General features: G+C 31.4%; 2 protein-coding genes across 4 annotated transcripts in view; one reads left to right on the top strand and one right to left on the bottom strand.

Moving 5' to 3' along the window:
* The window catches only part of LOC143229243 (CUB domain-containing protein 2-like), an 83,549-nt gene extending 74,547 nt beyond the window's left edge, over positions 1–9,002 (top strand). For all 3 annotated transcript variants that reach the window (XM_076461300.1, XM_076461297.1, XM_076461299.1), the window contains one exon: positions 2,073–9,002. In XM_076461300.1, coding sequence (XP_076317415.1) covers positions 2,073–2,272 — 200 coding nt within the window. In that variant the 3' untranslated portion in view covers positions 2,273–9,002. The remainder of the gene's footprint in view (positions 1–2,072) is intronic.
* The window catches only part of LOC143229244 (lipopolysaccharide-induced tumor necrosis factor-alpha factor homolog), a 30,135-nt gene continuing 22,520 nt past the window's right edge, over positions 6,923–14,537 (bottom strand). Inside the window, exons 3-4 of the mRNA XM_076461302.1 lie at positions 10,926–11,076; positions 6,923–9,001 (exon numbers count right to left, since the gene is read on the bottom strand). Coding sequence (XP_076317417.1) covers positions 8,899–9,001; positions 10,926–11,076 — 254 coding nt within the window. The 3' untranslated portion in view covers positions 6,923–8,898. The remainder of the gene's footprint in view (positions 9,002–10,925; positions 11,077–14,537) is intronic.

Below are 14,537 nucleotides of genomic sequence, written 5' to 3'. Positions count from 1 at the left end.
CATATGCTGTACATGTTTATTAACTTTGTTAGTGGTACATTCTCTGTAGGTATGTGGTATACATGCTTATCAACTCACTGCTACTGGTCCAACTCTTTAGCATTGTTTCCAAACTGATGGTCATAATACATAATGACTTTAGAATGAGTGTGAGTACTAATTCTAACAATAAAACAAAGGACATTTAAATGAATAAATAAAAATAAAATACAGTACTAGTAAATGAAATTGATTAGTTTGGTCCAGTTTGCTTTTCAACTGTAGTTTCATATGCTTGTTTTTGTGAGTTTTTTCATTGCAGTGGCTACCTGCTTGCATCTAGTTAAAACTTGTTTGCAGTGTTTACTTTAAATACTGAATTTAGTGATAGATTCATTCGTAATAAGGACAGTATGTGTAGACAAGCATAAGAATACTTATATGAGTGAACAGACATGTGACAATGATAGGAATAGTGTCAGTATTGTTAGGCATACTAGTAGTATTACAGAGGTGTAGGAGTTGGATGGACTAGGATCAGTTTAGAGATTTTTCAGCCAAAAAGATTGGAAACCCTTGATGTATAACAACACACAATATGTGTGTGTCAGGTTATTGTTATATGATCTCTCCATATATTGATATACATACACAGTCTGATCATTGTTGCCTGTTTATTAATTATTATTATATTTGTGTCTAATTTGATTTTTTATTTACTGTTTTAATATTCAATAATTTTAGGAGCTAGTATAACAAGCTTTCTGCTAATGAACTTTTTTCTGACCTTTCTAAACTTTTTATATTACTGTTGCTGTTATATTATCATTATGAGTGCTGGTATTCTATTAAAATGAGAATAATTATCTTACTTTTACTGGTTACATTATTTTTACTTGATATTAGTGTCATCACTTCCAGTATTATATATATTAGTAATACTATTTTTATATTGAAACAGTTATATTATTTTTGTTTTTTCTATAATTACAGGACTACATTATTGTTGTTACATTTTTATTTACTAGCATGCTTATCTTACCGCTACTGCAACAATTAAAGAACCATTTCGAGCATGTATTGTTAATGTCACAGTAACTGTAATATTCCTGGCAGGAGATTTTTTTAAAACTCTTTTACTAAGATGGCTATATAATAGTTTCTTGCACATGTGCATTTATTATTATTAGATAGTCTATCTGTGCTGTTGTCCTTGGCATGATTCTTCCATTGTAACCTGCATGATTATTTCACTTTTACTAGCCTATCTGTATTGTTGTTACTGTTATAACTATGTTATTCATAAGTACTTGACTATTTCTCTGTTACTGGCCTGGTTGTATTGTTGTTACTGGTTCATTCTTGTCGTCACTGGAATGATTTTGTTATTGTCACTAACCTGTCCATTTTCCAATTACTGATATAGTTATGTTGTACTTTACCTTGTTTTTTTTTGGTATAATGCTATATTTATAGTGCAAAAAATTAATTTGTGGTTATTTTGTATTGTCAAGCAATAATATTACACATCACAGTTTCAAAGACAGGCAACCTTAATAAGTGATGTTTTTTAACTTTCATTATCAAAGTTTGCTTACTTGTTAATAATGCATAAGAAAGACTTAATACAAATATTTATTTTAAAATATTTGTCCTATTTTGATAAAATGAAGTGCACAATGATAATAAAAAATTTTTTGTAATTCTCGGTTACACACCATTGTCTAAATTTATAGAAATAGGTTGGTAGTTATACAATAAGTGAAAACAGAATATAATGTTTTTCACAAAAAATTGTTCCCAGATTTTTAGATCTTCAGATAAGTTTTCCACTTATTAAGTGCAAAAAGCTAAACTTAAAACAAATGTGAGCTATTTTATATGCTATCACATTGAAAAGAATAATTTCATTTTAATATTATATATTAGAAAATATTCACAGTAGTTCAGAAGTAGCAATAATTTATAGCTTATTTGGGGTTGTGACATTCTGTATCATCTGAGGTACATTTTGCTGTTGTTACTTGAATTTTGTCTTTCTAAACCTAAAAGTGTTTAGTTCACCAAATGATAATTCATTTTACATCCATTAGGTGCCAAAGAAGTTCATATGGATATGTACCTTGTGGTTGGATTAAGTGTTGGTGCAGCTATATTTTCCATTCTTGCTTTATGTGCCATCTGCCACCGAAAACGTAAAAGACGGCGAGATCACATACCTCCTTTCGAGCACCGCCCACAGCTGCCACGAGAGGTTCCCAGCATGCACTTCATGTCAGTGGATAGTGTTTGAGGATTAGAAAGCTTAGTTCATGAAACTGAAGTTTAAAAATATTATTGTGTTTACCAGGCAAGTGTTGAGACTGATGTTTTTGCTCCTTAGAGGCATCTATATACGGGTTACAAACTGACTGACATTGGTCTTAGGAGTCAGGGAATTTAGAAAATGAAGTGAAGAAACGACACCAAACAAATTAGAAGAAACAAAAAAACCTGGGTTTTGAATGCTGTCATATTTATCTTGGTTTGGTAAAAGAAATTTCATTGTAGTTCTTTTGTTAGAGACACAAAAATCAAATCAGGTTTAGCTAACTTCATCTTTTCATTTTGTGCTGAACACGTGGTTGCTCAATACGTGTAGGATAGCTTCTTGTAGGTTAGATGACGTCACTGTGTCATAACTGTCTGTATTGTGACATGAGTGTTTGGTTTATATTTTGTGTAAGGTGCTTCCACGGAACTGGTATAATTCACGTTCCATGTATATTGCTCTAGCATCAGATTGAATCATATATTTCATACAAATTTATTCAATGATCTGTTCATATTACATATATAGAGGGTAGTTTTCAATGGATTGCTTATGTCCTTGGTTTCTTCTGAGTGAATATATTGAAAATCTCATTTTTTTAGCAACAAAATGATTTAAATTTGTATGTTAAACTATTTTATAATTTTTATATATTTATTTATGTCATATACATTTTTTATTGTTTTTGTTATAGAAATTTAATTTTAAATCTGTATTATTTGTATAGTCCAGCATTTAGCTGTGTATTTTGATTTTATTTATTATTTTACTGTTTGTAAATATACTGTTTAATTTGGTAGGGTAACTTCCCATACCTTAGACTAACTTGTTCTAATCACAAGTACAACACTGATATCATTCCTGTTTTCAAATTTAACTTATTAGATTCTCTTACTGCTAAGAACAACTGTAAAAATATAGTAAGGATGACAATTCATAAGCTTCTTGGACTTTTTTTTTTCTCAGTTATTGATGAGTTTAGTAAAAAAAAGTAATCAAGAAAGTGATTTGTTTCAATTTCCTTCCTAGTGGTGAAGTCACAGTGGTCTTAGCTTCAGGAAAAGAAGTAATGAAGAAAGTATTGAGTAATTTACACATCAGTCAAAACTGTAAGTTAGGTTATGGGTAATATCAATTTTTATACCACCCATCATCAGAAATGTGTGATATGCATTGAGCCATAGCTTTTATCATTAAAATTCTTGATTGGGGTATTTCTTGAATAGTACCTTTAAACATCAGAAACTATGTGGTATAAATCTGATAACCCAACCATGTTAGGAAGATAGGCTTGAGTAGGGCATATCAAAAACGTTAAATTAGTCTATTTCATAATGTCACCATTTATCAGAAATATTGTAGTGTATCTTAAGGTGTGCCTTCTGTCATTAAATTCCCTAAATTAGGTTTTTACAATTACAATTCCCCAATCAAACACCATGGGAAGGTTAAATTACAGCATTTTAAAATATATATATATTATTTTAAAGCGTGTCACTTTTATTGACAACATGAAGCATAAACATTAATTATATTAGACACTTACCTTGATGGTACATATGAATACTTGAATTTTCCCAAGTTCACATAATGCTAATTAATGAAAGGATGTAATGTGTTAATTGTTCACTGTTTCAGATAATTTAGCCATCAAATTATCATAAATCAGTTTAATTACAGATTTGGTTACTTGATTTTAGATCCATTAGTTTAAATGCATCTTATAGGTAGGTTATAAATTAGATTAAGTGCATTGTATTATTACATAAATATCAACTAAAGTAAAGACAAGTTGCTTGTCACTTCTGTATAATTAAAGGTAAACTTAATTACTTTGTGTGAAGATAAAGTAGTGATGAAATACTGTAATATATTTGATTATCATATGTTAGGCTTAACAGTGTTGTTAATAGGGTACTGGTATTTAGTGTTGAATATTTATTCCCAGGCTATAAAATACAATGGTTAAGACTAATGTAAGTGTTAAATATTCACAGTTTGTTAGATGTGATGGGTGCAATGAGTGGTTGTATTTGCGAACTCAGGACCAGTATGTGCTTTTAAAGAAGATAGCAGTGAAAATATGCAATTTGTAAATAGGGTTTGCAGGTTGGAGGCTACCCTAATTAAGGTAGCAGCAACAGATAAAAGAAAGTGCAAACTGAGACAAATGAGAGAAGGATTTCTAGATGAACTTAAGCTTTTACATGCTTCAGTTAACAATGAGTAGAGTTAACTGTAATGACCATGTTAAATTGAGTAACAGATCCCTTGGATTATGGAGAGAAGGAAAACAAAAGAGGCAGAGGAGGATGTGAATGATAAACTTAAGAAGGTTATGGTTATCAGTGGTTCTTTGACAAGGTACATGGATAGGATAATCTGTGAGATAAACAGGGAGAAAAAAATTACATTATGCTACTCATGGAAATAGATGGAGTATATAATTGACAGAGCAAGAGAGATATAGTAAAGTGGGCTAGAATTGATGCAGTCTTTACTGTTCAGAAATGAACTAATGACAAAGGGAAAGGTAAGTTAGAGAAGCTAACTGATAAATACAAGGGGTTGATAAAGACGTTTAAAGAAAAAAGGCCATAACTTAATTATGTCAAAGATGCTGATAAGAACTTCTTGTGAGGACGGAGTTATAAGTAAGTCACTGGGCTTAGGTTAATAGGTAAAGATGAGTAGACTGGCTAATTGGACTTGTGGGATCAATTTAATAGGAGAAGGGAACTTTTTGGAATTGTTGATTTACATTTAAATTCAAGAAGGAATGGTTATTAAATACCTTAAACTTCTTGATAATATTAATGTCTTAAGTGTTGCTGGCTGTGAAGAGGAGAATGGTAATTTATAAAAGGATTTAGATAATTTGCTGAGTTAGGCAAGTAAATGTCAGATGGGTTTTAATTGTAATAAATGCAAGATAATGGATGTGAATGATGATAACATGAATTATAATTTGGATGAGAATAACCCTAACAGTGTCATGAAAGAAAAGAATCTTGATGTAATAGGTGATGAGACTCAAAAGCCATCCAAGCAATGTGCTGTTGCTAGTAGGTAGAGCAAATAGGATTTTAGGTTGTATTTACAGAAATATTGATTACAAGTCTATATAGGTTATAATTTCATTGTATATGTCACTGGTTAGGCTCATATGGAGTATCATGTTCAGTCTTGGACTCCTTACCTTAGAAAGGACATTTAATTGTTAGAAAGGTTTCAGAGAAGAGTTACTAGAATGTTTCCTGGGAAAGAAGAGTTCTCATATTAGGAGAGATTAAGACCTCTGAAATCGTTTTCTCTTGAAATAGAAGGGTTAGATGGTATCTGATTGAAGTGTTTAAGATTGTTAAGGAATCAGTAGTTTAAGTGCATCATCTTTTTTCATACTTAATGGTAAAAATGGAAGGACTAAAGGACACAAATGTAAATTTTAGCAGAGTAGGAGTCCTTTACAATTAAGATAGTTTAATTTTTCTGAGTTGTCTTCAGGTGTTGTGGAGGCAGTAAATGAATGTAAGAGAAAGCTTCATAATGATATGAATGATAAGGGCTGGCTTTGAGGGTTTTCTTTAATACTTTTAGTTTAGAGGATGGGACAGCCCAGATGGACCAATAGATCCTTTGTAGCTCATAAACAGTATGTTATGTTATAAATATTTATGTGAATTTAACTGTTTTTTTATTTTCTAGTCAGTTGTTGATTTGTTGTTTGCAAAGATACACAATGACCTCTCTTTGTTCTGTATATTGTAGGGAATCAAACCCTGATTTTAACATTATAAGTACAGAAACGTACCACTAACTTACTTGGAGACTTGCTGTTACTGCTTTTGAGTTAGTTGTAATTGATTACTATAAGAAAAATATTTCTGTTCTAACTTCAATTTTTGTACAAAAGATAAATCAATATCAGTTGCTTGGAAATGATGATTATAAACCAAGAATTGAAAGTATTACATATATGAGGTAAATTATGTTTTTACATTTCTTAAAAATATATTACACTAAAATCTGAACCAATAAAAATTTATAAAATACAAAATATAAACTAACAGCACACGGGCTGTATTTTTTTCTGCTCTAATTGTAAAAGCAACTTAATAATGTTATTATTTCAACGGTAAAAAAAATTATTTTCAGTATCAGTTGATTTCTACGAGTATGTTACTATAGTTTAGAACTATTGGAAGACATGTTACATTAATCAGTGTAATCCTTTGAACTGTTACTTCATTTCTGTTTAATGCCCATCAAACTCGTGACCTCGATTATATATTTAAACTTGAAGTATCAAAATTGATTAATCACTTCATTTATTTTAATTGCTGCTTCTCAGTACAAGTATGGAAAAACAATATATTTAGTGAAGACATGCATACACACGAAAATTCAATTATTCAGTAAAAGTCTTGTTTTAACAATCAGGACAAAACTCTGAATCGTGAACGTTTTAATAGCTAAGAAGTAATTGCCTTTTTCGATTACATTATCAGAACTGTGTTGTATTAAACTATGAAACTTGTGTATTTGACATATTTTTTTATCAATTATTTTATAAATATGAGAATTTCTTGGTTATTGCATTCTGCAGTATTTGATTTTATGAAGAAAAAAAAGTTTTCTTTTTGTAAATGTATTTATTACTCAAAGTACAGATTTAACATGAGAGCTGTACGTTAGAACACACGAAAAACGTAAAAACTTAAACATTCATTGTTTCAGTAGAACTTTTGGCAGTGTAGATATAGGTTTGAGAAGTTTAATGGACTGCATCTGTCTGCTGGACAGATAGAGGACGGTGTTTTAACTTTCGTACTGATCTTTCATAGCGTAGAAGCAAAACATCTTGTCCCCTTTTCATTAAACAGGCAGTTGCAATCTATTAAAACATTTCTTAAACCAGTTACTGGAGTTTTTTTAAAGCGCCAAAAGTTAGAAAATTGACGACAATATTAAGACAAAATTTTTAAGTCGTTAAATTCTTACAACTAGATATATGGTCAAAGTTCTTGAGAAAACTGCAATGATATTTATGTGAGATTGCACAAACAAAGTATTTAAGTGATGATACATGAATGGCTTGACGAATTATGGCACTTTGTGCACATTGATTTTGCCTGGTTTCACACTCTTAATACTGGTTTATATAATATTTTAAAACCTTAAAAGATTAAAATATCATTAAAATTTGCAGACTTGAGTACTTTGCATTAAAACTTATATTCTCTAAAAACATGTTACGTTTAGTTCAATTAATGTTTCAGCATAATAAATGTTAACCTCATGCAAAGCAATCTTCGATTACCAAATTAGACATGGCGGTTATTATAGATCCAACACTTTCGAATCGAAAAGCATTCTATTCAAATGTTTAGGCACCTTAATTAGAATTTAAATATATTTAAGATATGCAGGTCCGTAACACAAAATATTGCGTTTTTTTCTAGCCAATAATTTTCCGCCAATGTTCAATATAATGGAGTTACAGTGAACTACTTATACAGACAGGAATAGCCCTAAGGAATAATAAAAATCATAACGAACAGTTTTGACAGGGGGAAATAATTTAAAACATTCAGTTTTATTATTTTTTATAGTTGGGCGAGAAAAAAGAACAATAATATGTAAAACACATGCATGAAATTTGTGACCGTTCGAGATTCCTGAGAAAAATGTATAATTATATAGCTAAAAAAAAAAAATCAAAAAGTCGCGATGGATTAAAACATAAAATATTAAGTAAAATTTTTCACTTAATAAAAAAAATTACATAATCCAAGTAAATAATGTTTTTCACATTGGTCGCTATCAGTAAAATATGTATTTTTTTTTCCTTCTCGTAACGCACTTGGCCTAGGTGTTCTCGTGATAAGTATTTAAATTTAAGCTAATTATCATAAAATGCTTAATAAAGAATGTTTAATATACATAGTAGCATATTGAAGGTTTTTGGTTGCATTCCAACCTGCTGAAGAATGTGTTATGCCTTCTTCAAACTAAAACACTTTGAAAGGTCATTTTTTCCCTTCATAATATTCTTACAAACTTGTAGTGAAACAATGAAAGGGGAAAGTCATTCCATTAACTATAAAAAAAAAAAAAAATTTGAATTAATGTATTCCGTCAATGGATGGTGGTATCTGTATTAATGTAAGTTACTCGTGATAGGTAAATTATAAATTTAATAATTTTTTTGTTTTATGGAATATAGTTTAGAATTGAAGACTGGCTTGTTCTAGTTGACAAGCCCGAATAGAAACCGTTTTGTGTTGTGATCATGTAACCTATACAAAAACAAAAGCTTCAAGTCTAAAACAGTTAAGGTAATCGTGTTTGTTTGTTTTTAACTTTCAACTCTAAAGGAATTTTTAACAGTAGTTATGTATATTATCCAGTAATGAGAATCGTATTTGAAAAGGTATACCAGATGAAACCCGTGTTCCAGTGCAACAGGAAGGAACTGTATAAATTTATTTCTTAGTATGACTGTTGTTCGGCTTAGTGAAAATATGTTGTAAATTTCTGTGCGTATGACAATAACACTTGTGGGTCTATAAAAATGTTAAAAATTCCTTTACGAGAAAGCCTCCAGCTTACATAGCCTTCTTGACACCCAGGTGGGCCTTGCAACTAGGGCAAGTGTGAACAGTATCTTTACAGGTGTCCACCACCAGAGGGATCCAAAAACATGGACAACTATTAAAAAAAAAAAGCACAATTTAGGTATTAGATAATTGAATAACACAAAAATATGGAGTTACATAATTAACATTGTTAAATGTCGCGTAAGAAGCGTTTTTATTATTATTTTGAAATATAATGTTTCTTGTTTGAGCGCAAAATACAGAGTAAACTGTGTTCTGCCAACTATTGGTATCGAAGCTCGAGTTTTTACGTTATAAGCTCTCGAGCTTATAGGAGGAGCAGCACTTACGATTACAATAAAACTTCAAAATATTGATCGTATTATCAACTTTATTTTAGCGATAAAAATTAAGGAACTTGCACGAATACCAATTCCTTATTTTCTCGTCAAAGAACTCAGCATTTTAAGAAAAAACTTATTATGGTTATTTCAACAACACTTTAATAATCTTATTTTTATACAAAAAGAGTTTAAATTACATTTTCTTTAACCTGGAATATGACATAATAATTGGTCGAAAGAATTACAATTTAAATTTCACTTGTTTGACATAGTCTGGTGGTTAGGGTTAGGGTAACTGGCTGTTGGTAAATGCGAATTCCATTCCCGGACATGCAATTTCAGCTGCAGAAGTGCTGTAATACGATTGTCACTCCCATTTTTCGTTGGTAAAGGGAGTATCCCAAGAGTTAAATGGTGTTGACTAGCTGCCTTCCTTCTAGTCTATCATTTCTAATGTAAGGAAGGCTAGCGCAAATAACTCTCAAGTAGCTTTGCGCGAAATTCATCGAACAAACAAATAAGAATGTCATCACATATTCAGTGATATTTAACATACTTCATCTTTATAACAAATTTTGGTTAACAGCACCATTCTTCCTTAGTAGTAAAACTTATGATATTTTTTATCGTCTAACCTTTATGTATTTTTCTCCAAAATGTAAAATTGTGTGTATTCTTTGTAACGTAAAAGTGAACTACCATTTAATAAGTTGCATATTCTAGCCATACGTGGCGTCACCATGTGTAATTGTAATGAAAAATAAATTTCACCTTTAGGCATTGCAGGATGAAGTGGAACCAAGTTCAGAACTTTTCAAAATAATTAAAGTCTCTTATTAAGTGTTGCTACTGCGGTATTTCAAAGAACAGTGCTAAAATAACGGTAGGTACAGAAGAAAATATTATTCATAGCTAAAACTGAATTTTCTACTTTACTGAGTTAAAGTAATAAAAATAAGAAAATTAAACGTTATCTTTATTTACTTGCAACATAAGTTGAAAATAACCAACAACACTTCTGTCGAGAGATATTACTGGAAGGAATTTATAAAGAAGACTGAGAGAGAATAACGTTGTATAAAAATAAAAAAAAAAGACTAAAATAACGCAGCCGTTACCCACATCACAAGTCATACCCATGGATGAAATTAGGGACTGTTTAACCTCCAAGTGTTTCTAAACCTAAGCATGCTGACGTTACCAACAAAGCAAGTACAGAAATAAATTAGGATAAATGTTTATCAAGTGAGAATCTTCTAAAAATGTGTACGTGGAACACACACATTGACTGTACTATGGAAAGCTTCCTATACGTGAATGTTTGTCAAAATATCCAAAAGCTCGCATATGTGAAAATGTTTGAACAGTTGAGTAAACTAAGTTTACATTTCTTAAGTATAAAAATGTCGTACTTTCTTAAGTACCATATTTTAGTAATGGTGATGTTTCACTATGGTGCATGCCGGATATTCCTTATTTATTTATAGTTATTGGATGGGTGAAGTGAATAGGGGACATCCATGGAAATTATAAAATGTTCTACGACAAACATATTGCAGTAAATACTGTTTACACCATATTACCTTGAAATTATAAACGAAATTGACTTACCTAATAAAATGTCTGTCCCAAAATAATTACAATTTCGTTAAAAATGTCACAGGTCAATCAATTATATGAAATAATACTTACCACAAAAGACACACAATAACAGCCATCAAATAGGATAAAGTCCCATTTTGTTTTTCGGTAACACTGATAATGTTGTTCTGACAGTTCGGACAAGTTGTCTGCGCTGGGTTGTCCCCAAATCCCGGCTGTTGAACCACCACTACTGTTTGTCCTAAACAATTAGCATTTTTTTTTTTTTAAAGATGACAATTTACGCAATGGGAATTTTCGATAAAAACTATTACTGGTTTTAACTTCTTGACTTTCCGTATCTTCTAGAATATAATTTCTCATAAAACTGGATGGAAATCATTATGAGCATTAAGTTATTAATTACACCTTGACGTTTACTTTCAAACATGTGCAATTACTTCACACCACGTCATAATTTAAACTTTTAAATACATAGGTTTGAATATTTTTACCATGATCTACTTTGTTCGAATCTAAAATTAAATCTTAATATATCTAATACGTTAATGTAATATGGAATTAGCTTTCATTAATTTCACTTTCAGCCTACTTTCTGTGCCATATAAAAATAATCTGAAGCAAGTTACATGATATGTTCATGCCTGGTACTAATTTATAAGGCGAACGAAACCGATACGACTTTGTTTAAACTTAGTAACTCTTGTAAATATATATATACACACACACGTGTAAATCTGGGATTATTTCTTGGTATATCAAATACCTTAAAAACGTGTTTCATTAATTTTAGCACATACTGTAAAATGTTCGAATATAAGATTAATACTTAACACTCGAGTAAAGGATTAATCCCTCGCGCTAAGCTATAGAATAGCTTCTTTCAATATTGATTAATGTTTAATTATTTTGATCAATGCCAAATTCTCTAATCTACATTTCAACACTTGGAATTAACTTTTAAACACGTAATACAAACTATTCGAATTTGTACATTTATTATTGTATGTACACGTGTACAAATTGAATTTGATGTTACTTCACAAGACTTCACGAAGCCTGTTACATTCGCTAATAATTTCTTTAGACAGTGAAGAAATTATTATTAATACTAGCAATTAATCCTTACATATGAAATTGCCTTTTCGAATGTAAAATTGACATCAAACACAATATTGTTGTTAGGCATTTATTATAATTTAAATTTTGTATTGCTGTTTTGACAGAGGTAGGTGTTAACGTCACTTGTTTGATTGTTTTTTTTGTTTGTTTTTGAATTTTCGCGCAAAGCTACACGAGGGCTATCTGCGTTAGCCATCCCTCATTTAGTTGTGTAAAGAGGGAAGGCAGCTAGTCATCATCACCCACCGTCAACTCTTGGGCTACTCTTTTATTTATGAATAGTGGGATTGACTGTCACATTATAAGGCCCCCACGGCTGAAATGGCAAGCATGTTTGGTGTAACAGAGATTCGAACCCACGACCTTCAGATTATGAGTCGAACGCCTTAACCCACCTGGCCATGCCAGGTCGACGTCACTTGAATAGTAGTAATACCAGGAATTTTATCCAAATGTTTAGAAATGTTTGAGTAATATAAAACGCGAATTAGTCTTAAATATTTATGCTATTGGTTAGTGAACGAGTCTGGTTCTCAGCTAATGAATATTTGGTGGATTTAACAGATATAATTTAGTTGGAATACTTTTATGCCGCAGCATAGCGGCTCATAGAATGGTTCTTAAGTTGTTGTTTTGTTTTGTTTACTTCAAGTACAAACTTGTATTTCAAAATTCCGTCATCTCTTGATCGATTTGAGGTTTAATTACAGTTTCGGACTTAGGAGGTCAAACCTCTTTGATTACTGTATTTGACGACGACGAAACTCTAATAGATTAATTTACATTACTTCTGCCTAAAATAATTTCCATTTAAGGGTAATCTGATAGATTCTTAATGAGCAATAAAATCGAATCAGGTATAGGTAAGCACATCGCTTAGTTTGTTTGTTTGTTTATAGTTAAGCATAAAGCTACACAATTGGCTGTACGTGCTCCGCCCACCACGGGTATCGAAGACCGGTTTCTAGCATTATAAGTCCCCCACGCTTGATATTGCTGGCTCCGAATAATATATCTGATAAAATGAAAAGAAAAAGGTTTCATTGATTAATTTAATCTACCCCCCGCTAGTACAGCCGTAAGTCTACAGATTTGCAACGCTAAAATTAGGGGTTAGATTCCCCTCGGTGTGCTCAGCATATAGCCTGATGTGGCTTTCCCATAAGAAAACACACACACACACACACATTAATTTAATCTAAAAACATATATCTAATAAAAAGGGGAAAAAATGTCTCAAAGATTAATTTACTCAACCCTGCCTAAAATAATTTCATGTACCGCAGCTATTGAGGATTCCCTCTTGTTGATTTTTAATAAAGTTCTAATTCTTGAAAATCCTATGGAACTAGATTAAGTATGTGGTGTTTAAACACGAAAGAGACCCAATACTAATATCTTATGACGAGTAAAATTGAAATAAGACTTCGTTGGTTCATAAAAGGCGTACACGTCATAATAATTATTAGTGTGTCAAATGACTTGTATAAATCGTGTTCCTACCACCAGAAATGCGCCGTCGAAAATGGATATCTCGAATTTAATGTGGTTAGAATGTTAATATTATACATTCTTTTCAATTATTGAAAATCTCAAAATGACGATAATTAAAAAGGTAGAGTCTAACAATGAAGTAAGCCTAATACTATCATCTAATGTCAAATAAAATTATAATTTATAAGTTTGTCTGTTGCTGTTAGACAGTACTTGCAGTGCTGTAAATTTCGAGTTTCAGACTACAACAAATTTCAAGAATTAAAATATTAATGAATAAGTAGAATGTCTAGATAGTTTATTTGTTTGAAAATTAGCGTAAAACCGTAGAATCCTTACTTGAAAAGATAAAATGTTTTCGTTATCATTAAGTGGATGAGACTCGAAATTCATACTTTTACTAGTGTTTAACCCTTAAACAGCGGGAATGTTGTTGGTAACAGTATCAACTGATAATGGCCGCCGTTTAAGGGTTAAACTGGAATTTAAAAAAAGATTATTTCGTTATGACCCACTTTGTCATTCCATTCATAAAGTCAGGATGACTACTGGGTCGAGTCCACAAGAGGCAAATTGCTGTATAAACCACACAAAACATGTATCTCTTACATAATACCTCAAAAGGTTGGTTTGTTTTGAATTTCGCGCAAAGGTATACGAGGGCTATATGCTCTAGCTGTCCCTAATTTAGCTGTGTAAGACAAGAGGGAATGCAGCTAGTCATCACCACCCACCACCAACTCTTGGGCTACTCTTTTACCAACGATTAGTGGGATTTACCGTCACATTATAACGCCCTCACAGCTGAAAGGGCGAGCATGTCTGGTGTGGCGGGGAAGATGTGTGTGTGTTTTGTTATAGCAAAGCCACATCGGGCTATCGACTGAGTTCATCGAGGGGAATCGAACTCCTGACTTTAGCTTTGTAAATCCGTAGAATTACTGCTGTACTAGCGGGGGACTTGTGACGTAGATAGATATTTATTATTTATTTATTTGGCAAAGCTTCATTGTAAAAAGTAGTTACTTTATCTACCCTAATTCCATGTTTCTGGCGTGATATAAGTTATTCGAATGAGGGATTAAT

The sequence above is a fragment of the Tachypleus tridentatus genome, chromosome 10 (assembly GCF_004210375.1).
Source record: "Tachypleus tridentatus isolate NWPU-2018 chromosome 10, ASM421037v1, whole genome shotgun sequence".
NCBI classification, from domain to species: Eukaryota; Metazoa; Arthropoda; class Merostomata; order Xiphosura; family Limulidae; genus Tachypleus; species Tachypleus tridentatus.
This window is presented reverse-complemented; position numbering and strand designations above follow the sequence as displayed.